At 39.6% G+C, this 24,444-nt stretch overlaps 1 protein-coding gene across 4 annotated transcripts; it reads left to right on the top strand.

Annotated features, from left to right (window-relative positions):
- On the top strand, window positions 1-22,698 carry LOC119723064. Of its 4 annotated transcripts, XM_038193560.1 has the most exons (20): window positions 2-245; window positions 3,159-3,347; window positions 4,307-4,381; window positions 4,770-4,881; window positions 6,231-6,345; window positions 7,464-7,595; window positions 7,924-8,119; window positions 8,815-8,888; window positions 9,934-9,991; window positions 10,780-10,878; window positions 11,175-11,200; window positions 11,695-11,823; window positions 12,398-12,509; window positions 12,717-12,746; window positions 14,568-14,771; window positions 16,115-16,293; window positions 16,657-16,782; window positions 17,909-18,013; window positions 19,141-19,266; window positions 20,865-22,698. In XM_038193560.1, exons 1-20 carry the CDS (start codon window positions 209-211, stop codon window positions 20,901-20,903), a joined length of 2,163 nt encoding a protein of 720 aa, XP_038049488.1. In that variant the 5' UTR covers window positions 2-208; the 3' UTR covers window positions 20,904-22,698. The 4 variants fall into 4 exon arrangements, with proteins under 4 accessions (XP_038049490.1, XP_038049488.1, XP_038049491.1 ...); XM_038193562.1 differs by lacking the exon at window positions 4,307-4,381 and having other exon boundaries at window positions 1-245; XM_038193563.1 differs by lacking the exon at window positions 19,141-19,266.
- The last annotated feature ends 1,746 nt before the right edge of the window (window positions 22,699-24,444 follow it).

Genomic DNA, 24,444 nt, shown 5'->3' on the forward strand with positions numbered 1-24,444 from the left:
CCTGCCTAGCAACGCGTATGTGGCACGCGCATAAGATACCATACAAAGTTGTGCAAACATTTCAAGGTGCAAGAAAGTGGTCTAATCCGAAGTACTATGGCAGCCTGTGGGTGATGATAGGCGGCAGGAAAGTAAACGAAAGGTTTCTGAAAGGAGAAAGCTTGTTCTGAAGATAAGAGAGACCGCAGGCGGACTGGGGATTTCTGAGATGGCGAATAGTGGATCGCTGAAGTTGGAACACGACAGTAAGTTGGGAAAAAAAATTCACTGACTTCTCAAGTTAGTGTTCGCTTGATCAGGTTGATCATGGAGGATTTGCTGTCTAGCTACCATGGCATTATTAATAAAATGTATTCCTTTATATCAATAAATTTCCTCTGTACTTTCTTACTTAGAGTACAGATGCAGTATCATATAGCAATGATCAGTCAACTCGATCGTTTGCCAACTGGACCGTTTGCAACCAGACCGTTGCACCAACATGACCAACTCGTCCATTGACCAACTCGACTTCACACGTCAAGTGTGACCCGTAAATATGGCGTCAGTGACAACATGACGCCACGTTTACAGGTCTAAAGTCGAGTCAACTCGACCGTTTACCAACTCGTCCGATAAAGTCTTTAAACTGCTAATAAGATATATTCGGCACAGTTAGCAAGGGTTCAAGAACTGTATGAGCTTTCGTGTATTAAATCATTAAAGTAGGTTGATCATGCGGTGGTCGTGAGAGGTGCAGCCTGCAGCTAGCTGCTTCTTTGAGGACTGCGTAGCTTCGGACTACAGGCTTCGTGCGTAAAAAACAATCACACGAAACAATTTTTCAGCCAGAACCACCATGAATCAAGCAGATTTTTTGATAAAGTATTAAGTTTTAAGAGAGAATTCCAGTAATTTGTTTAAAAAGAGAAATCGCGTAAATGTTTTTGAAAGTTAATTTCGTCTGCAGGACGAAGTGCAATCACGCACAAATCGCACCAATGGACTGTTAGTAGTCAGAGTTTTGACCAATCACAGAAACGTCACGTCAAACCGATTACGTGCTTTTACACGTGCGATCCGGAATTAGGCAATATGTTCAGCTGTTGGCAAATTTTCAAATATTGGAGACTCTTCAACTCATATTAATTGAACAAGCATTTGATGCATGAGCAATACAACCGTAGAGTACGAAAAAAATGTTCGGAAATCATAGGTTCTGGTGTACCAAGGAGAACACTTATCATCGATTCGCAGTTCGGAATTTCTACAAACCCTGTCAATATGTCAAAGTCGGAAATCTGGCCGAAATTCCTTGTCTCAAAATGCACTTCATGGGGAAAAAAACTATTTGGAGACCAATCCAAAAGAGGTAGGTTTGCATTTGAAGCGATAGGACCAGATAAAAATGGAACTAGGAAAACAATTGTACTATGTTTTAACCACGTCCCTGTTTGTGTCTATGTACAATGACACAACGGATGAGTTGGACAACAGATGAGTTGGACAAAGGACAAGTTGGAAACTTGACTTTTTCCATTTGAACGCACAACGGTGTAGTTTATACAATGGTTGTCGAGTCGGTAAACGGTCAAAATGGTTTGAGTTGAGTTAGCAAACAGTCCAGTTGACCAATTGCCCAATGATGTAGCCTATAATTTAGCTTACTGTACATGTATGTCTGGAAATACGCAAAATTTAAGATTTCATTTATTTGTGTATAGGCCTAGTTGTTCCAAAACAAAGAGACGTGCCTAAGTACCAGTAGGTAGGCCTACTTAGAATTGATTTTGTGTTGAGTTTTAGAATAAATGTTGTGTTGAAGTGTTTTCACTTAGTGGGGGCCTACTGTTTTCTTATGAAAAAAAGGCCTACATTGTAGGCCAACATATGTTTGGAATAAGTACCGTGTTATATGGCAAATGATTTAATCTTCAATGATATATTTTGTGAAATTACTTACAAGTTTGATATTGCTAGCCTTCCATGTCTACAATGTTATATTAATTTCGAAAACCAGTTTGCAGCTCATCAAAATTTATCTTAACAATTTAAAAGAATGAAATGCATGTACTGGGTTTGTCACTTCAGTGGTTCAATACAAATATGACAAAATTGTTGGCCAACATGAACGCTTCATTATGGAAGTGGACTTGGGACTTGTGCACTGTAGAATGGGACTCTACAGTGTATGGTAACAACTGTTTACACAATTAAGGTCTGTTTTTATTACACAAATTAAACATGTTCTGATAACTTAGTTGTTCCATGGGGGAAGGAATAGACTCCAAGGAAGACTGGATGTTTTAATATCCTTCCTCCATGGTTGTTCACAGTGTTTCTCAAATAGAAAGGTAATAGAAAAGGTAATAGAAAGTATTACACAACAGTTGATTGCCACATTTATTGTTAACTCTTTGGTCACTGTAGCGCGCGGAACTGCCCTGTTTATTTACTCACTGTAGCGCCCAAAACTGCCTGAAAACTCCATGGTTTTAGGCCAAGTTAAGAAAAAAACAGTTGATCGTCCCCGCCCGCATCCTTTTTTTGAAGCCTCATCCTTTTTTTCTTTATTTTATATATATTTTTTTCACCTGAAAAAGCTAACTTTTTCTGGTATTTTGCTTAAATATAATATACTGAACATGTTTAACATGAATATTTTGGCTCTACTTAGGCCTACTATCAGGATAGCTAATTAAAAGCTGGCGAGTCTTTTAAACCAAAGTTGGCAACCATTTTGAATTGAAATACATGGTGCCCATCTTGGAAACAAAAATTACAAAAAATGACCCTCGTCCTCCTCTTTTTGAAAAAAACCCGGACGATCAACTGGTTTTTTTTTTTTTACTTGGCCTTATTGAGTCTTCAGTCTTCAATTATTGACTGCTGTGATGTTAGATATGGCATTTTTAACACCCTAAGGTGAGTTTGCCTCGAGCGCTATGCGTCCCTCTGTTGTACCATAGAGCACCATGTCCCACATTCCAGCTGTCAACAATTGTTAAATGTAATATTTCATTCCAATGAAACTAAAACAAGACATTGTTTAATCCTACCAGCTCCGTAGAATTCAATTGTAAACTGTAAAAAAAAATCAAAGTTAAAACAATCTGTGCAGGCCTGTATTGTCAATAATCCTAACAGACATGGACAAACGGTTGTTTTCTTATATCCAGTATCACCCATGGACATGCCCCAGCTTGGAGTCCTGGAGGGGACCAAACCCCTCACTGATCAGCAGCACCATAGATTCCAGGGCTTCCCTGCTGGACATTTCTCCGATGTCCGCAAACCAATCACAGGAATTGTAGATTATAACAGTCAGCCGTTTGGGAACTTCAAAAAGGGACAGCACTTTGTTAAAGGTATGATATGACTCACCTGTGCACCCTCAATTCTTCAAAGGTACAGCACATTCCCCCCCCCCTAAAAAAAGAGGTTTATAGAAACAAACTACAAGAATCCCTAAATTTCCCTTATAGGGTAGATCATTTGTCATTTGTGCATTTTTTTCGTTTGAAGCAACTAAAGTGCTCAAACTCTAAAGGAGGGTGCTTAACAACTAACCTGATGAAGTTTTAGCTCAGTGAATGCTGTATATTCCGAGAAAACAATATTCTAGGATCTCAATTTCAATTCAAAAGTCACTGAATCATGTTTTGAATTGCACCCACAATCAGCGCGGGACACGTTGAACTGATTCAGCCGATTGTAGCTAAGTGATGTCATGTACTGAACTGACAAATTATAGCAACCGCGTACGCGTGTGCGTCGTGTCAACGCTTGCGCGTCCTGTCAACGGTTGGGCGCACCCACTTATGGCTTAGCCGAGTTAAAAACGATCTACTAACGGAAATTTCCAAAAATGCATCTTTAGAAGCATCTTTGGAAATGACCTTCTTTTATTGTTGGCATCAAAATGACAGCATGCTAGAAATAATAATTTCACAGCGAGTTTAGTGCCATTACTATCTTTTAACCAAGTGTGCTTTTCAACAATAATTTTCGTCAGTTACTTTTTGGATAGCTGTAAATGATATACTCTACCTTTAAAATTCTATTGGACCCAAGTTATTATCACTTACATGTTATCCATTCCAATTGTACCTCGTCATCGTCAAGTTGTTGGCAAATTTATATGTTGTCCAAGTTGTCCATTATTGTGCTCATACTGTGTTCATTTCATAATTATGAGTAACAAATTTACTGGACACGGTAATTAATTGTTTTTGTCGTTCCCATCCTGTATACATTGTCAATTTAACCCAATCATTGTCACGACACCTGTTTATTGTTTGACTAACGTCTTCTCTCCCGCCATTAGGCCTGCCACCAGGCCAGCGAGCAGAAATCCCAACACATCCTGCAAAGTTTACTGAAGATGACCCAACCAATGAGAGTATGTCACATGATATCAGGGATTTATGGGGGGTCCACATTAAGATACCCTGATGTGCTCTCATTGGCTGACCAACAGCCAATCGGAATCTTGGAAACTTTTTCCTAACTTTTATGTATTTATGGATTTGTTGTTTTTGGCTTTGTTCTTGTTCTTGTTCTTTTTGTCTTCTTTTTTTTTTTTACAAACTTTGCCAATTATTTGTCTGTAGATGTAAAATTCCCGTTGTAACTGCCACACCGATATATTTTTGTAGAAAGTTTATTTCTCAAGCTGTTAAGGATCATGCCAATGGAATATTTTAAATGTCACGTAAGAAAGGTCATTGGTGTTCAAAGTAATTTCCGAACATTTTGTATGTTATTTTATTTGCCTTTTTTGTAACCAGGGCGACCCGTAGAGAAGGCAACCAATGGCATTCAGTATGGCTCCGATGGTATGCCTTTCAGACGCTCAGCACCGACGCCACGAAAAACAGTCTTCCTACTTGAAGACAGAACGTAAGTCAATTCCCCCAAAACAGCCGTCTCTATCTTTGACACGCATGTTGTGTGTTGCAGACACTCAGGTCCGACTCAAGTTTAATCATAAGTCAAATCATTTTAGTCAATCACAGACAAGGTCACAAGTAACAGGGCAGTTCATTTGAGTAGCTTGTGACTGGACTTGAGACTCAGTGGAGGACTTGTGATTGGCCTGTGATTGATTTGTGATTGGCTTGTGATTGACTTTTGATTGGCTTGTGAGTGGCTTGTGAGTGGCTTGTGATTGACTTGTGATTGGCTTGTGATTGATTTGTGATTGATTTGTGATTGACTTGTGATTGACTTGTGATTGACTAGTGATTGACTTGTGATTGGCCAGGGTTTGACTTTAGCGGTAGCCCGCTAGCCAAATGCTAGTAAAAACAGCGGCAGGCTAGTCAGACTATTCCTTAAGTAGCCCGGTTGGCGAGTCAAAAATTATTGGGCTACGGCAAAGATGAAAGAACAGGAAGAAATAAATCATTAAATTCAGAAATCAAACCGGTATCAATTTGTGTTTAATTTCATTATTCGTGTAGGTTTACATTTTGTAAATTATTGGATCTGTTTATTAAAAACACTGACAAGATTTCCTCAGGATACACGTTTTACATGTGAGCACATTGTTGTCTAATAATATTAGACACTCTATGAAAGAAAAAAATGCAGGCTAGTGAAAATGCTCGCGGGCTAGTTAAGAGTCTGCGTCAGTAGCCCGGCTGGCTAGTGAAAGCAAAAGTTAAGGTCGAACCTTGTTGGCTTGCGATTGGGTTGCAATTGACTTGCGATTTACTTGTAATTGACTTGTGATTGGCTTGCGATTGGCTTATGATTGATTTGTGATTGACTTGTGATTGACTTGCGATTAAGTTGCGATTGGCTTGCGATTGGCTTGGGATTGGCTTGTGATTGGCTTGTAATTGACTTGTGATTGGCTTGCGATTGACTTGTGATTGACTTGTGATTGACTTGGGATTTGCTTGTGATTGACTTGTGATTGGCTTGCGATTTACTTGTAATTAACTTATGATTGGCTTGTAATTGACTTGTGATTGGCTTGCGATTGACTTGTGATTGACTTGCTATCGACTTGCGATTGACTTAAGACTAACCTGTGATTGACTTGTGATTTGCTTGTGATTGATTGGTGAGGATTGACCACAACTCTTGTACATGTTGTCCTAAATTTCTGTAAACATTTCAAAAATTCTTTGATGATGATATTGGCCCTTATAGCCGTCATTCAAAATCTTTGTATGAAGAATTCTGCAATAATTTGTGGATATAATGTTCTTTTCTGCTTCTTTTTTTTCCCCGGTCGCCAGGTCCGCCGAGGAACGGAAGAGATCAAGGCAGAAACGTGAGGCAGATTGGGACATTGCTCAAACCAAACAGAACAAAGAGATGACCTATCAACAACTGCACGATGAAAAGAGAAAGGTTGATAGACTCTATTGATATTCTGATAACAAAACGTACTACTGGTCATTTCTTGATTTTTTTTTTTTTTTACGGATAAGCCCTGAAAAAAAATGAAAAAGCAGTGCCCACTTGTACCAAAAGGAACCAAAAGAAGGATAACAAGGTGCAGTAATGATAACTGTATACATTGTGTGCAAAGTCTTATTATTTGTGACCAGCTCCACAAAAAAGGGAATTAAGTCGCGCTCTGCATTATTGTGTAATGGCCCACTCAACATTGAAAGGGTGAAAATTTCGTCAAAATGTGATCTTTGATACCTACAGTTTCAGGTTACATGCACAAAAATGTTGATTTTGATGAACAAAGTGGAAAAAACACCATTTTGTATGCATTGTTCTGTTGTTCTACAACAAAGCAAGCTATTTCAAAGCCTGTTTTCTCAGTTATGTAATTTGAACTCCAAAGAAGTAATTAATGTGCAAATACGTCATCTCCAGAACGGGATGTGCTATGGAGCTCTATTATATACCAAATGAAAGCTTACATTGTGGGCTTTCCAACCATGGCAATTTCAAGAAACATTTGAAGAAACGTGACAAAATAAGAAAGTTCTGTGTCCTTAGTAGAAGGCCTAGCTAGTTCCAGTTGTCGTAGGATAATCCACAATGGCGTCTGGCAGGCAGTTCCATGCATACTGGAACCATTGCAGTAATGAAGGAACGGTCCTACTGTATGACCATGACTCCCCGCCTTACCAGTTAATCCTTGCAAGGCGAATCTTCCCAATGAAGAGCTAGCCCTGGTACCTTGATTGAACACTCTTAATGGTCTTCAAAAGTGCTAGCGCTCCTTCTGTGTGTGCAGTCTGTACATTAAACCAAGAACTGGCACACTTCTCCGACGTGAAAACAAATCTAAATCAGAGTTAATTAGAATTTTTCATCTGAAAACAAAAGACATTTCCCCCCCCCCCCCCCCGAGCCTCTGATATTGTCTCCAAATGTGGACTCTACATGTATGTGCGAACAAAAAAGTTGCTGTTTGGCAATTGAAGGGAAATGCATTTTCACCATCTTAGACAGATTATTACATACAGGAACTTCAGGTTGTGTTTATTCTTTGACCTTTTTATCAGGATCTTCAGATGCTGAAAGACTACAAGCCTTGGGGCAAGCCAGGAGGAGGTGCCCCTGTCAGCTCTGATACTAACGTCCGACGAACCAAGAATATGGAGGATTCCGTCTTAGGAAATCAAGGAGAACTTCTGGTAAGAATCTTGAATATTTCTATGCCCTATTTTGGTATTATACAACTGTTATTGAATAACTGTTACGCATATGTTATCAAAGTCAAGAATGAGTGAAAGTAAATTGCTCTCTGAGAACCATGAGAAACAAATTCTAAGCTTGGGTCAGTAGGGACTCGAACCAGCAACCTCCTGTTTTTTAGTGCAAATGTCAAGCTTGTCAAAGTTTGGCCGGCTGGCTCAAATTCTGATGCAGCAGTAGTTACCAGCGATATGATCGGTAACATTGGTGGAATTTGTGAATTCAGATTTCATTTTTTTTTTTTTACACTTTTTTCCTCCCGCACAGCTACAATTTCCAGCCTTTGGTAAGCAGGGTCACGGTGCACCTATCCGCACTGACTCCGGCTCAATCCAGACAAGTTTCCGAGCCAATCACGAAATTCGATTCCAAGGTGGGATGAAGAACATGCAGCAGAATGTCAACAACAAGATCCGGTATTCCCAGCCGAGGAAAAAGGGGGATGAGTACATCAATGAATTAGGTGAGCTAGGCCTCCGGTTACAAAATGTACAGACGGAGATTAAGATGGTAGAATTTGAGTACCACTTGATGGTGAATATAATGTTGTCTGTCAAGTACCCAGTAATTGAAATGTTTGTGAAGAGTGACTTCAAATTGAATTTATACAAATGGACTTAATTTGAAATGACTTATACCAGTTTGCGCCGGGATTATTTTGACATCGTCTGGACCCAGGAGCGGGATTGTTTTCATGAACCTCGATGCCAGACGGGTTCAGGCCTTCATCTGCGGATAGCAAACCCTGATATATCCGGCCTCACTCGCTGCGAGCGGGTCGCTGACAAATATTTCCGGCCTCGCTCGTGTGTGTACCTGTTGCCCGTTCCGAATACCGCAAAACCTTTGCGTGTATACACGTCAGCCGATGTGAACTGGTTTTAACTGAAAAACCTTTGTTAGCTGTCTCTGTATAACTAATAGCTCAACAAAAGCAGCATCTCAGGGCTTAAGCACATTTTTGTTCTAGTCGGTCTACTGTTGGCGGCCTCCACCTGCGTGAATAATTATCAACTTTTCCTTTACAGTTCTTAGAAGCATGCTTCTTTGAACAATCTTTGATTTACTAGATCCCAGAAGGAAAGGGATAGAATTTGTATAAATGTGTAAATGGCTTCATATTTTGCATTTTGTTTTGTGTATTATTACTGCCGACAGGGAATCTGGCTTTGGAGCAGAGAACACGGAGGGAAATTGAGAAACAGAAGGACCTTGAAGAGGAACTGAAAACGGTAAAAAAAGAGAAAAAAAAGGAGGACACCCTGAGATAATTTGTCCAGGCAAAGGTGGTCACGTGTGGGCTCCCGGCCGCACAAATAATCTTATTCTAACTGTGCACAAATTCATAGCATCTTCGCGTAAGCATCAGGCATCATCGGCAGAATGTCTCTCCAGTCTCCCCCAATTCTCTTGCTCTTACCGTTGAGGGGGTACTTATGCACGGAGTTCGTAGCAGAAATGCCAGAAGCCTTGCAGACCTGATACTTCCTTTAAGAAAAAGGGTTCAAGACCTGGACTGAATCGGGGGTAGGGGGGGGGGGGGAAGAGAGAAGGGCAGCTACGATTTTAGTTTTTGGACATTTAAACACTACAACAGATGTCCATAGCCCAGGAGAATATTCAAGCTTTAAAGGACATTCGCGACTGAAGCAGCACTCATGATGTCGGTTTTAAGGCCGTTGTCCAGTCTGTTCTGGGTTGGCCTGCTTTCTCCCTATGGCTCTCCTCCACTTGGCCCTGTCCGTCGCATCCCTCGCATTGACTCCAAGCAGTCGCATGTCATCTGACACGGAGCTCTGCCAAGTCTTGCGCGGTCGGCCGACGGGTGTGGGCCCACGTTGGTACACCTCTTGACCCAGTTGACATCCTCCTTTCTCTCCACATGACCAAACCACCTCAGCCTGTGCCTCCTCAATACGATGCCGATCCCCTCCACTCCCACAGCACTACATATTCCAATCCAAAACGGACTTAAATGTGAGATTCGAAGGTTTGCATGGTGGAAAGATACTAAGACTAGATAAGTCTCCTGACATCGGGCTGAGCATACTGTTCGAAACGTTGAGTCACTTCGATTCTCTTGAGAACCACACATACTCACAAAAGAGATTTATTCATGTGGTGCTATCGCAAACTTATCTAGTCTTAGGACTTAAATGTATTAAAGTGCTATATGTAACAAGTTTGTAGTATCATAATAGGCATGACCATTTGCAGTACCTGGACTTTGTTTTCTTATCAAATTCTAATTCTTGATGAATTGTTTGATACCTACAGTGGAAGTATGATCCATATGGCAAGTCCGGTGGAGGTGCACCAATCAAAACGGATTCAGGTAATGAAAGTTTGTGAATTCAAAATAAAGTATGTTTGTAATAATAATCCGTAACTAAGTAATTATTAATATCCATGTGGCAGACATATAGTAGGCTCTGTGTACTATTATTTGTGCCAACGTGAAAACATTTGCTGATGGACACTTCAGCACCCATCTGTGTTTGTTTTGTATGGCCATATTATGTTGTTATGTCTGCAAAACGAATAGTTTCATTGCGCTACCCACTGCTGTATATGATTCAAATCGGTCAGCCAACCCTGGCAAGCTCGGTGGTCGAGTGGCAAGACACCTGCGCTAGTAAGCAGGGGGTCGTGGGTTCGAGTCCCACCTGAGTGATTTTTTGTCACAAACACTGAGTATGGGCTCCGTGCGCTAATGAAAGAGGGCGCCCTTTTACCTAGCAACGACGTCCCATGGGCGGGACATTTAGCTGGTTGATGCGCACCGTTCCCTGTGTGTGATGCATGTACACCAGGGGATTTGTACTACGTACACGCAGTCGCCGCGGCGCTTCGCGGCAAATGAATTGCAGTCAGGCAAGATGGTGTCGGTCGGTCACCCCCAACTGTACTTTCTTTGCCGGTGAGGGGGTACTTGTGAACGGAGCGGATACTGTGTTTATAAAATACATCGGTGAAGGGCAAAACCAATATTGAATGACCATATGTTGGATAATTCTGTTTGATCTCTCTGTCAACGTCTGTGGCAAACGGACAATCAAGCAACCCTCTAGAGAGAAGGATTGTGCATGACTGTTACATCTTTTTTTTGTCCATTGATGGTAGGACGAGCCTTGGTTGGAAGGCAACGAACTCTGGTCAAGAACAGCTACGAATTGAGAGAAGTGGAGCAGAAGCAAGAACGCAAACGTAGGCTGAGTGAAGGTGAGTGATTCCACAACTACAGGAGATACGCTGACAAATAAATGCTGGAGCATAATAACATGATTGTGATAGAATTAAGTCATGATGTGGTGCAAATTCAAAAGGCATGTTCAAATTCATAATGATGTGGATGTGTTGTATAAGGTGGAATATACTTTGTATAAATGTCCTCTTGGGATCACTATTTGTTATTCTTACATTGTTTCTGCTTTAAACTCGGTGAAATTACTATACTAGTGAAGTACCAGTGATTCAAATGATGAAAACTGACCATCAGTACATTTGTTTTTTGACAGGTTCACGGGCTGAGAGGTCAACAGATGTAAGTTCCAATTCCGAATTCTCAATATTTGGCCTTTATTTTTTTCTCTCTCTTTTACTTTTCAATAGATGCAACAAACTTGACTTTAAATAAATAAAATTGTAGTGCTTACAATTATTAATCTCAAAGCGCTTTACAAGTTTTCCCACATTCATCAGGCCATGAGACCATGCAGCAACCAATATATATAAGCGCACATTCGGTCCTCTACCCTCACAGGTACCCATTCATACTCCTGGGTGGAGAGAGGCAATTGTAGTTAAGTGTCTTGCCCAAGGGCACAAACACCATGATTCTGGCAGGGTTCGAACCCACGTACCATCGGACATGAATCAAACACTGTAACCACTGGGCCATGGCATATTCTGCTTTATTTCATTTGATGCATGTTGTGGGCCTGATGTGTCCATCCGACAGAACTTAATCACGAAGTTCTAAATTTTCTATCATGATTCCATTCCTGATAACAATATTTTACTTTGGTGACATTTCAGGTTGATCAGAGCTACAATCCATGGGGTAAAGGGAGCGGAGTCCCCGAGAGAGATGAAGAAGGCAATGTTAGACGCTACAAATGGACAGATGGCACCAATGTACCAGTGTTTATAGACCCTGACATCAAGGTAAGCCGTGACTCACACAATGAGGTAGATGAAAAAATTTATCAGCATTTCAATTTCTTTGATTTTGGAAGAAAGTGGTAATTACTTATGTACAGTAACAAATTGGTGACTGCCAGCAAATTCAAAACTTTTCAGAAATTGTACAAATAAACCATTTAATAGATATTCTCAAATGACGTCACTGCCTACAGATTGTATCGTGCATTGGCATTTCGGGAGTCAAATGTTCATGATGCGCATCGACTCTACCTTATTTCGAAGACAGTTAGAGCAACATGCGCACTTGTTTTGAACATTTTGCACACTGCGCGCACATGTACCTGATGGCATTTTATAAGCAGTTGTAATTTGCCTACGAAGATGGCTGTCTATGAATAGAATGCTTATTGGGTTGAATACGCTATCAGTTGCAACTGGTTTTTGACTGCAACCGCCCAGAGCACCTAGCCAGAAAATCGGTACATTCATTTTTATAAAGTTGACATGTGACAAAATTAAGGCCAGTGAAATTGCAGCATCCCGAAGACTTGATACACGTGTTACAAAATATCTCGTACGATCTGCATAATTACAGGGCGTTTCCTTGGAGACCAATCCTATCGGAGGCGGAGGTCACAGAGTAGATGCCAAGGGAGAAAAGTTGACCAGGGTACCACTGACGCTGGTCCATGACCAAAACACTGGAGGTACAGAGTTCATTCAAAGATAATGTCCTTAGATTTCAGCCAACATTATTTGATATCATTTTTATTTTTTTGCAAACATTTATAATTTTTGTGTTTTTTTTTAGAATGCCTTGTTTATAATTTTTTTTCTATATTTAAAAAAAAAATGATTAGAAATCTTGTTTTTATGCAATCTACTGAGCAGTTTTCAATGTTTAACCTCAACAGGGCCCGTGAGAGATTCCCATCGACATTCAGGTATTCTGATTTGGTCAAGTCATTTTGCACGCTGTGTTTCTCTAACATCCTCACATGGTCCCTTCTTACCTAATTCTATACCTCTATTCACGTTTCTCTGCCATTCCATTTAACTTATACCAGCAGTGTTGCACATCATTAGAAAGCACTTCTGTTCATTTCAATCATACAAATTGCAGTGGTGGCTTCAGCAACTACTAACACTAAAATGCTTGTACAGTGAAATCTTGATAAGTCAAAGGCTCAAGGGAACAGGTTCAAAATTTGACTAAAGCAGAGTTTTGAGTTAAGCAGGGTTGTATATCATTGTTTTACTACTGAAGGTAATGGGTTCTTTGTTTGACTTAACAGTTGGTTTGAGTTATCCAGGGGTGTGAAATCTCAGCTTTAAAGCTGATTTCAGCTTTTGTTGTTTTGGATTTCAGCTTTTTTCCCGCACTTGCTGTGTACAAAAGTATAGGAGATTTCCAAAGTTCAGCTTTTTTACACCTTTTTCAGCTGTTTTCAGCTATTATCGGTGGTCACTCACACCCCTGGTTATCGGAGTTTGACTTATCGAGATTTCATTGTATTACTAATAACTTCAGTTAAAATGTTGACTCGAAACCTTGATAATCCAGTGTAGCATACAGTACTTCACAACAGTAGGGGAGTGTGGTCTAGTGGTTAGGGTTTGTGACTCATGATCAGAGGGCCAGGGTTCGAATCCAGCTGCTGGCCATATGTTGCGTCCTTGGGCAAGCCACTTCATCCCAACTTGCCTCTCTCCACCCAGGAGTATAAATGGGTACTGGTATTAGCTGGGGAGTAACCTGTGATGGACTAGCATCCCATCCAGGGGGAATAGAAATATTCTCAGTCATTTCATGCTACTGAAACCGGAGATAAACGCTGGCGTGTTGGGCCATATTGGCTCACGACAGACTTTACTTTTTAACTTGTTTACTTCACAACAACATTCTGTGTTTAACCTCTCATTTGTATTTCAGTAGTTACTGTCTGTATGTACTCTTCTTCACATATTACTTGTGCACTCATTGTCATTGCTGATATATATGAACTGTCTTTGGGCCCCGTTTATTGAGCTGTCTTGCTGTAAAAAAAAAATGGCTTGGAAAAGCGATATTACACCACAAAGCATTTTGACTAATAATCCGTTGTTGCTTTGCAAAACATTTTATTGGTAAAACTGATTTCTGTTCATTAAACAGCTCCCTGAAATAAGCCCTTAATTGGTCTCTTTTGCAACATTCGTGGTTCTTTTGTGTGGATTGGCACGTTTTAATAAACTGCCATGAAAACAAATTACTGAACACTAGTTATGCATTGGTTATGCTCGAGTGTGTCACTCGCAGTAAGTCTAAGCATGATCAAATTTGCATGATCACTTACATTTTACACTGCACAAATGGCAGGAATATGTGAATGCACTTCCAGGGTGCTGTTTCGGAGAATGAACTAGAACACCTTTTATGATGTTGGGGCGGGAGATGGCAAAATCATCATTCCTCTGAGTTCTGCAGGTATTTGTCTGTCCACTAAGCTATATATAGACCCCTCTCAAAGACAGCCATCTTCGTAGGAAAATTACAACTGCGTGTTCAACACCACCAGGTGCGTTTGCGCGCAGTGTGCAATGTTCTAAACATGCATGCATGTTGCTCCAAAGTTCTTCGAAATACGGCGCAGCCAAGAAAAGCTGATGCCCAAAATGCCGCTGCACATGACAATCTGTAGGAATTGACGTCAATTGAGAGAGACCTATTATTTCTGTGTTAATTCATTTTCTCTCCGCCCCCTCCCCCCTCTTTACCCACCCAGAGCGAATGGCTCGTGACCCATCAGGGCCTCCCCAACCAGGGGACTACGACCCCTGGGGCCGGCCAGGCAACGGCGCCCCCATGATGGACGAAGGCGGTAACGTCGTAGCCATGAATCGCGGTAAAGCTGAGCAAGATAAGATGGGAATAGGACTGCCGAAACCCGAAGAACAGATGGCCAAGAAAGAATACCTCAGTCAGCTCAGTAAGTCAACTGTGGCTCTTATGCACGTCCCACAGAGGGCGCTTTATGTAGCTAACTGGCACAGGGCCCAATTTTGTGACACTATTCACTGTAAACAAAAACTAGGAAACTCTCCATCTTTCGACACATCACAGACTACTTTGTACCCCGGTTATTCCATAAATTTGGGGTCCAATGTTTTTCTCCTGTCCCTGTTACATCTGATATAAGATTCCGTAAATTCAGGGCACATCCTTGATTGCCTTTTATCTCCAGGAGTGAGCATGCAAAGCAGAGTACCTGCCAAAATAGTTCTAAAATAGTTTGAAATAAATTTTGATGATTCTCGCATGGCATATTACACAGGGACACAACAAATTACTATACCTCATACATATTCATGATCGAGAGCCGAACTCTCACTGGTCAATTCACCATCATGTGCCAGATGTTATTTTTGCTGTTTACCAAGCGCGCACGCGAGGATTCACGCACAGGGTAAATACGCATGCGTAGTAGACACCCGTGCGACAGTCTACTACGCATGCGCTTTACAAAGCAATCGTGGAACTGTCGCACGGGTGTAGTACACACGCACGAACATCGCCCAAACGAGCTACACACGTACGAAGAGATGGTTGCACGGCGCGTTATTTTCCCGAGCTCAATGATGCCGAACTAGAGAATATTTATGGACAAAAGAGATGCATCCTGTACAAAAGAATGTTATACACAAGCTACTGTATTTACAGCTGCACTGTATTGTAAACGAACTGAACTAGTGAATTTGAACAATATGATTCTTTAGTGAACTGTACAAGTTTTTCAAGAAAACTTTTTTGAGGTGCACACTGCAACAAAAAACAAACAAACAAACAAACAAATCGGCGCTGAATATGTATGAGTTATAGTAAAACATATATAACATGGTTTATTTTGGGTGGACAGCCGATATTAGCTCCCCTCGGTATTGGAAGTTGACAAACTAGTTCCCGAGGCGAATAGTTTGCCAACTTCCAATACCTTGGGGAGCGAATATCGACTGTCCACCCTCAAACCATGTTATATTTGTATAATGTCACACTAGTTTTGGACCTCAAATTTATGGAATGACCCACCTTACTTTTTGTGATTTACAACTGTATGCAAAAGCATAATTCAAAAGCAATGGGGTTGCCCTATTTTTCAATGAAGGCAAAGTTGTTAATGTTTAGAGGTAGTGTGAAAACTCTGTGCTTTGCTAGCTGGCACACAATTTATACCTTTTAGTTAGTGCGCCTTACCTGCAATTACATTGGGGCAACCTTAGGACCAAACGACAAACTTGTTGAACATGTGGATGAATTTTGTTTTGTGTAACACAGAGAAAGAGATAGAACAACAGCACCAACTACGTGATCAGGAGACAGAGGAAATCCGTAAGCCGGCTACGGAGGTAGCCACATGGATACGTGCTAAGGAGATTGGCTATCCTAAGAGAGATCCAGTGACTAGGGCTATACTGCCTGTACATTATAAGCAGACATCCGACGTCACTGCTCAAGTAAGAAATGTTGCTAAAATTACAGTTCATTGCTATCATACATGCACGGACTTGTGAAGTTCATGTGCTCCGTGCACGGATGCAGGCAGAGTACTTGGCACTGTTAATTTGGTCTAGTCACGACAGCTCTAGTGTATTGTACGAGACATCCCATTTAAGTGCACTGTGTAATAACTAGCCGTATGGCAAGGAGAACAGACAATAGATTGTCATTTCAATTTTTCCAAAAATGCTTATCGATCGTCTGCATGTAGGTGCAGAATGCATGGCAGAAATGTTCAAGTGTCGGTCAAATTTATGGAAAATAGCACAGTCAAATTGCTTTTGATCAACTAGTTTTTGTTTTTGTTTTAATGTAAACAGAGAATGGACATTCGTCGGCCAGTCGGCAATCGGCTGGAATATCAGAGTGAATTGGAACGGCAAGCTCAGGAGAGATACGAGACAAATCTGGCCAAAAAACAAGAGTCCAGAGATCTCTCAGCACATGTAAGATAACAAATTCATGCTAAATTCATTCTTAAGCGTAAGGGTGTGTGAGTTTATCGCCTTTGAAAATCTCCAAATATACAAAGAGAAACTGACCAATGTTCTCGTATTGATTTATTTGCCGATTTGTAAGTATAAAAGCCTCCAACTTTCTGAGTCGCTGTTACCCACATTTAGAGCATCGCTAATGTTGCTAGCATCATGACTTTGGGCAGTGGTCATGATTTTGTCTGAAAATTTGGGACCTCAATACTGTGTATGAGTGTCCCAAAACTTATTTGTGCAAAAGTTTGTGCTGCGTAAAAAAAAAGCAGTGTGCTATATTATGCAAGCGTCTTACTAACTACAGTTTGCTCAAAGTTTCTCGAAACTTCTGTGTTGCTTAGTTGTTACTGTGAGCATCGCACCTTCGAAATTTTAGCTGTTAATTCTATTTTTTCAGAGAGTTACGGAAGTCTAAACATGATACATCACGTCGATGTGTGTCGCAATGAATTGAGGACGACAAAACTCCTCAGTTGTAGCATTTTCATATACTTGTGTATTGAAACGGCGCCCTCTTGTTATTACAACCTCGCATTTGCAATATGAATAATGTATTTTTCAATAGAGGGCACAATTTAATTTTGGCCAACGATTAAAAAAACAAGTATTAAAGCTGCAAGGTACTTCTTACATTTGACCCAGAATACTTTGCGAAGCACACAAGCTTTCTAGAACGAAATGGGTGATTTTCAAGCTGCCATTAACTTGCTTAGAAATTGGATTTAAGGTCTCAAATTTCGCAGGAGACAAGCTTGTGACTATAGTATTTTAAGGTACATGTTGTGTGGGCCCTAGTTAGCCGAATGGTGATTAAAAAACGTCAGTAGTAATTTTTTCACGTTTTTATGCAGTTACGGTCTCAGTCTGGGCATGATCCTTGACGTCATGGCACATATTCGTTTCATCTGAATGGCATCCTATGAATTCACAACGACTTTTCATCTAAATGAGCTCAAACCAGTCGAATTTTCATGGGTCTGTCATCTCTCTGTCTTCATCATCACCGAGGGAATACTTGGGCATGATTGAAGCCGTCATTATTGTGCTATATTAAGTCTTGCTTTGTTTTTGTTTGACCTAGCATCATGAGAACTTTGACCGCAAGTGGGGTCGTCCTGGCAACGGTGCCCCAGCTAGTGAAGTTGATCACAGACGTCATGCACTGGACACGGAGAAAGGCCAACAGGTAAAGTCGGTGTGCCACTAATCTATGTGAAACAGTATAGATGTTGAACTCTGCATGGATGGATCATGAGTGTTCTGCATTAAAAAACAAAATGACAATGCTCAGTCTAGCCCACCCACTTTCCAGCTTGTCACCATGTTTAAAGACTATCCTGCTCTCTACTTATATTCTTATTTTAGCTTAAAGTTTCTCTCCCATGCTATATTTCAGTTTCACCCTGGAAAAAAAGATATGGTTTTTTTAAACTTCAAATTTTTCTGGCAATACACAAGTTTTTCACTTTTGGTGGAGATCATCTAACAAAAAATCGCCCGCAGTTATGGAGTATTACTTTACAAATTTCGAATTTAAGGAAGATTTGAAACTTTGCACGGTGGTAGTGTATACTTTATATGTAGTGAGGCTTGCAGTAACACCATGTGGAATAATCTCTTTTTAAGAAGAAGTGTGGTTCTGAAAACCAACCGGCTCTTTTCAGAACCACACTTCTGCTCAAAAGCGATTGTTCCACATGGTACGTGTTACCGCAACAGTCACTAGTAAATTTCGATTTGCTGCCCAACAAGAATTCAGGTGTATTGTTTGTGCGCTACAACCCCTAATAGATCAGCACCTTTTCACAGGGATGAAAACGTTCAAGTTGGAAAAACAGCAGTTTGATTTGTTTAAATAAAACATACAAATTGAAAATGTGTCAGGAGAAAAATGTCGACGAACACAAGTAGCACAACTTTAACCTTGCGTATGCATTTTTTTTTGCTAGCTAAATATTTGCCTAGTCCCTAATTCTGTCTAAAAATTTCATTCTTCTTGGCTGTCAGTTTGAGTATCAATAACAATTATCTAGCTTCGCTTTTTCAGGTGCCATTTTAAATACTCATTATTACCAATATATTAAACTGAATACATATGCTTCACTTGTCACTACAGTCTTGGTTATGGCATCATGGCACCTGATATTCTGAATCATTGCCACATTATTACAGCAACACTGTCCCTTATCATGATACTTTTGGTGAAGGTACGGCTATATTTCTCAGCACTCCTAATTTCATGCATTTCATTTCTCTTCTGCATTCTTCGCCTCTTGCTTCTCTCTCTCTCCTTAACATGCTACTCATTAACAGGACGATCTTTCCCTGCAACCGCCATGGAACCAGCCACACGCTACAAAGCTTGTCCAGAAACCTTGGGCTCGCACCACGGCTCTGGAGAATCGATTCAAGCCAGAGTCTCGACAGAAACTGGCCCGGGTAGGGACACCCCCTACTACCAATTAATCCCATGCAGTAGTCAAGACCAGCACAAGCCCATCACAAAATCCAGTCTCAAAGTATAGTCACAAAGTTTTGAAATGAACAAGAATCACTCCATTGTCATTGCACATCCTCTGTTACTTGTGACTGGACTTGTGAAAGGACTTCTGATTTACTTGTGATCAGACTTGTGATGGACTCGGCTACAGCACTGGTTTTACCCAACCCCCTGCCATGTAGGAAATAAGACAGTGAATTTACAAATGCACGTATTGCGGTGACAGGGTTTGCACTTAACTGCATCACGGATCCTCTACACAAGGATAAATGAATCATCTGAGCTTGTGCACAAAATGTACTTAACGGATTGTCTACAGCATGATATGCTGCGTCCGTGCATAGAATAGCACATATAGAACAGTGCGCGCCATGATCGCCAACAGCTGGCGTCCTGACAGAAATTTGACCACTGAAAGACTGCAGTCGCGTGCCGAGTCTTGGGCACACGCACGCCAACGCACGCCAACGCACAAGTGCCATTATCACGTATCTAACCAGAAATGTGGGGAACCGTTTATCCTTGTGTAGAGGACGTGACTGCATTAACAATATACATTCCAAATCATATTGTAGTCTGTTCCCTGTAGGATTTAACCCTCTAGTCACTATGGAGTGGACTCTGCCCAAGTACACACACAAAAGTTGCAGACTCATCATTGACATTAACAGTTTGAAAAGAAATTAACTTCCTTGCTGTAGCTTTCTCATGTTTTCAACATACTTTCCGTCATTTTGTACTTATCTCTTAAAATACACATAATGCATTCAAAGTGTATTAATCTCAACTCCTGTTGTTTTTATCATTGTAAAGATTTTTACAATGTTGACAAATCCCAATTATCCCTCTGCACATATGTTAGGCGTTCTGGTAAAATGAGACAGACCGGGCAGAGGTCGAAATGAGGGTTTGCGGGTATTAGGAAAGAAAATCAAATTCTGCTTGCAAGACTGTGTGTTGCGCTTCAATCGGACATTACGTTGACAAGCCATGCTGTTTAAAGTTCGCATTTATCGATGTTTCAAAAGAGTAAAACACTTAGAAAAAGGCCTTCTAATGTTTCACGTTTTGTATTCATGAAAATGTAAGTTGCCAATTACTTTTCCTTAAAACCACTTTTATTCTATGGTTTTTAAACTATTTCTTCAAAATAGTGTAATAGACAAAGATTACAAATATTAATCAATCTGGAAATCGCCGCAAAAATCACCCCATTGTTTTTTTTTTTCATTTTTCTCCACTACGACCTGTGCCAAGTTCCATCTCATTTTACCAAGACCCACCCACAAATAACCAGGTCCATAAAAATCATAACTAAAATGGAGTATCAACTCTGGATTCCAGGTTTTTTGCACAATTTTGCGGTCTTATGATCATCATGTTTGAAACATAAATATTCCTATTCTGTAGCAGTGAGAAAAGTTTCTTAAAATGTCGGTTTTCTGATTTTCCTTGTCGCTATCAATGAATACTCATAAAAAGATCGTTTACAGTTGATTAATTAACTTTTTTTCCCTCCATTTTTTGTTATCTGCAGGATGGGTATTCTGTCCGGGCTCCGTGGGCTTCCATCTAGTTAAACCTCTCAAACATTATCTGATCCACTTGATTAATAAGGGTATTACTATATTCAGTTCTCTTCTTTGGGGAAAAACCCAATCATGTTTTCTATTCATCCGTCCAGTAATTTACAAAAATTTGAATGATGTCTGCCATATGAACAAATTTACATTATATCTGGTGTATATTTATAAGTAAATGTGACATTCCACGTACTTTTGTGTTTTTGTACTTTTCACATGAAGCTTTGCGTGAAATCTGTGCAAGGACTGTGTTTTGTGTTTTGTCTGTTTGAATTTTCGAGATTTAGCTTTTTAATGCAAAATTATTTATACGTCACTTCAATTTTATATTTTAATATGAAATATTTATTGCAAAATATTGTCAGAGAAAATCTCACCTGAATTGTACAGACATTCCATCCATTAACAAACCATTTGAATATATGCATGATCTCTATATTTTCCCCAATTTTTGAAGCCTTTCGGATATCATGTAGAATACGATTCTTTGAAAGTAAATTACATTACCATTGCAAAAGGATTGTATGTTAGTGAAGCACTGCAATGCTTAATGAACTGAGAAAACTACAATTGTTTCACCTATTTCAAAACGAATGTTCAATTTTTGTATTTTTAATGGCAATGGTCTCAGGAAGTTTATATATGATGACGAACGAATGTAATGTTGAATGAATCTTTTGTAAAACTATGTTAACCACAGGGTTTGGGGAAACATTATCACTCTAGAAAATGTGAAATGTTTCATTAACTTGTAACTTATTGTGACAACAGCCGTGTACAGTTGGTGCTTGTATTAATAACATTTTCATATTTGTTTTTATTTTGTGATGCAGCTATCTTTTTTTTGTGTGGGGGCAATATGTTAGAGGCTTATTTCAATGAAATAACATTTGTCTTGTCGAATTTGTTTTCCGTCTTGCCAAAAAAAACGTTTAATTTGTTGTAACAACTACACTTGCAAAGTTTTTCACAAAGTTTTATTTAAGTATTTTGTTTTTTTGTTTTTTGGTGCCATATTGTATTTTTGGTTTTTGTCGGTGTTTTGGGGGTTGTTGTCAGTATTAACAATTATATCAAGGTGGCATGCCATACTGCCTTTTGTAAGGTTTATCTATTTTCAATAAAGGCCTATTCTCATTTTTTTTTTTGGGGGGGGAGGGGTTAGGTTCAACCACCTCATACATGTATACTTGCTTAGGATGTTACACGTATATCAACATTTATAATGATACAAGGTTTTTTTCTGTACATATTGGTATATAGCAAGGGTATGCACCAAGTATATACAGACATCTGTTCTATTCGACACAGTAGTTAACTTCTTAGCACCTGTACAACATTGTTCAACATTGTATAACATTGTACTTATTTCTGGAGGAATCCATAAAACCATAGAATGTTTGGGCAATTTCACGCGCTTCAAGGAGTAACAGGCAGGGTGTTTTGGGGCGGTACAGAGACTGGGTTTATACAAGACTTTAAATGTTTCTTTGTAACATTTACTTTTTCCTTTGCATGGTTTCTCTGATTTACCATCAGATTTTGTCTTTCACTCACAAGTAGGTCTAGATAAGAATATTTTGTCCATTACCAAATGCTTCACGTTATCTTTTTTTATAGTACCTTTCATTTTTTTCTGCTTATGTATAGGCTTTTATACATGTGTATATAAATAAGTTTGATATTTGGTTGATGTGCTATCCATGAATGATCAATCATAAAAGAATTTTTCTTCCGAATGAATATACTTGATAATTTGTTGAAATAAATATTAATGTATCAATGAGATTATTCTGTGGTGGTGTCACTTTGTTTGGTAGTTTTAATTTTTTTTATCTGACACGAGAGATCAACTCGGTTAAAAAAGAATAATGAATCCAACTGAAAAATTTGGTGGATAACTTCAACCAAAAATGTTAGCTAATAGCAAGAAGATACCCTTCTAAAACGGTTTTCTTTCAGAATGTACTAAGCGTGGTCCTAAGAACACAATGGAGACATTTTCCATCAGTTGAAAGCTAAGTAGCTGTGCGGAACGCTTTTATTACAACACAAAAACAGAAGCTAGAAATAAAGCTCATAAGTCACCATGCGGTGACAAACGTACTCGATACGTAAGTCATTGAGCTCATAACCTTGAGCTTGTATGTCTTTGGATTTCCAGTAGGCACAATGGAAAACCAAACACAATCGAATGACAAAGACAAAAATAGCTACTACAGCCGATTTCACGAAACACTGTGTAACTTACGCCATGGATAGGACTTGTGCAACAAATTTATTGTGCAGCTGCACAATAAATTTACGATCAATTTCACGAAACTTGGCGTAGCTGCGCAACATTTTAAATGATCTAAACATCTTGGATGGGGATAATAACAGCATTTATGACGGCTATTTGCGTATGATTTTGTTTGTTCATGAAACAGTTGTTGAATCACTTCCGCCCTGCCATTTTGAACATGTTTTTGCGGCAACCCTAAAACACTGTCACAAGTAAAACAGCAATTCTTTTACTTCAAACACAAAGCTGTGAGTGTCTTGTATCAACCTTGATACGTTGTGCAATAACAGGCTGCACGGCGATCACGATTTGCTGGAAAAATACATGTACATGTTGGTCATTTTCAGTCGCTATGCCACAACTTACGCCACCTAAAATGATTGCCCAAGTTACGCCATAATTTGTTGCGCAAATTGCAGACTCATGTACTATGAAACTATGAAACTTTCATCGTAATGTCATCACTGAAATGTTGCCCAGTGAGAAAAGTTGCGCAATAAATTGTGGTGCAAGTGGACTTCTGCCACTGCGTAATGTTTCGTGAAATCGACTGCTGGAAAGCTAATGAGGCATTAACTGGATCTCTCTACTGCTTTGCCAGGAACCTTTGTAGATCCTTTCACCTCTTGTATATAAAACCAATGAATATTCAACTTCAAAAAAATCTTACAGGAAGCTTCAGGGTTTCAAATAGCACAACATTTACATAAATAGGATACAGGTTTCATCACGTGGCAAAAGATGGACAAATTTTGAGTGATTACAAAATGGACAGATTTTCAACATTGCTCACAAAACAAACTGCGCTTTGAATACAATACTCTGGTGAATTTAAGTCAAAAATACTCGCTGTTATGAGTTGTAACATTTATGAAATAAAGGACCATTAATAACAACATCGGTACATTCCTCAAAACCTTGTGAGAAACTACAAGAAATACTCAACACTGCCTCACAATGGTGAAGACACTGGCTATTTAAACAAAAACTAGGGCAAGTTAACTTTTGGGTTTGCCTACTTGATATCAATTTAGGAATGACTACTTAAACAGAGAATACATTTCCCGTGAAAACCCGCAGGTATTTTTGCAAGAAAAGTTATAATGGCCGTGAGATACGAATGCAAATCTGTGCCAAAAAACCCCAATATTTTAGCAAAAACTAAACTTCAGTTCTCACAGAAACTTGGTCTAACACTTGACTCAGTAAACTATGATTATTCCAATTTAAAGGGAAAATACAACATTTGC

The sequence above is a fragment of the Patiria miniata genome, unplaced genomic scaffold (genome assembly GCF_015706575.1).
Source record: "Patiria miniata isolate m_02_andy unplaced genomic scaffold, ASM1570657v1 HiC_scaffold_16, whole genome shotgun sequence".
In the NCBI taxonomy this organism is placed as follows: Eukaryota; Metazoa; Echinodermata; class Asteroidea; order Valvatida; family Asterinidae; genus Patiria; species Patiria miniata.

Coding starts and splice junctions, on each gene's coding strand:
- LOC119723064 (XM_038193560.1), top strand. CDS start 209: ATGGCGAATAGTGGATCGCTGAAGTTGGAACACGACA. Junction 9,992..10,779: donor ACCAATCAAAACGGATTCAG/GTAATGAAAGTT, acceptor CATTGATGGTAG/GACGAGCCTTGGTTGGAAGG. Junction 14,772..16,114: donor AGAATACCTCAGTCAGCTCA/GTAAGTCAACTG, acceptor TGTGTAACACAG/AGAAAGAGATAGAACAACAG.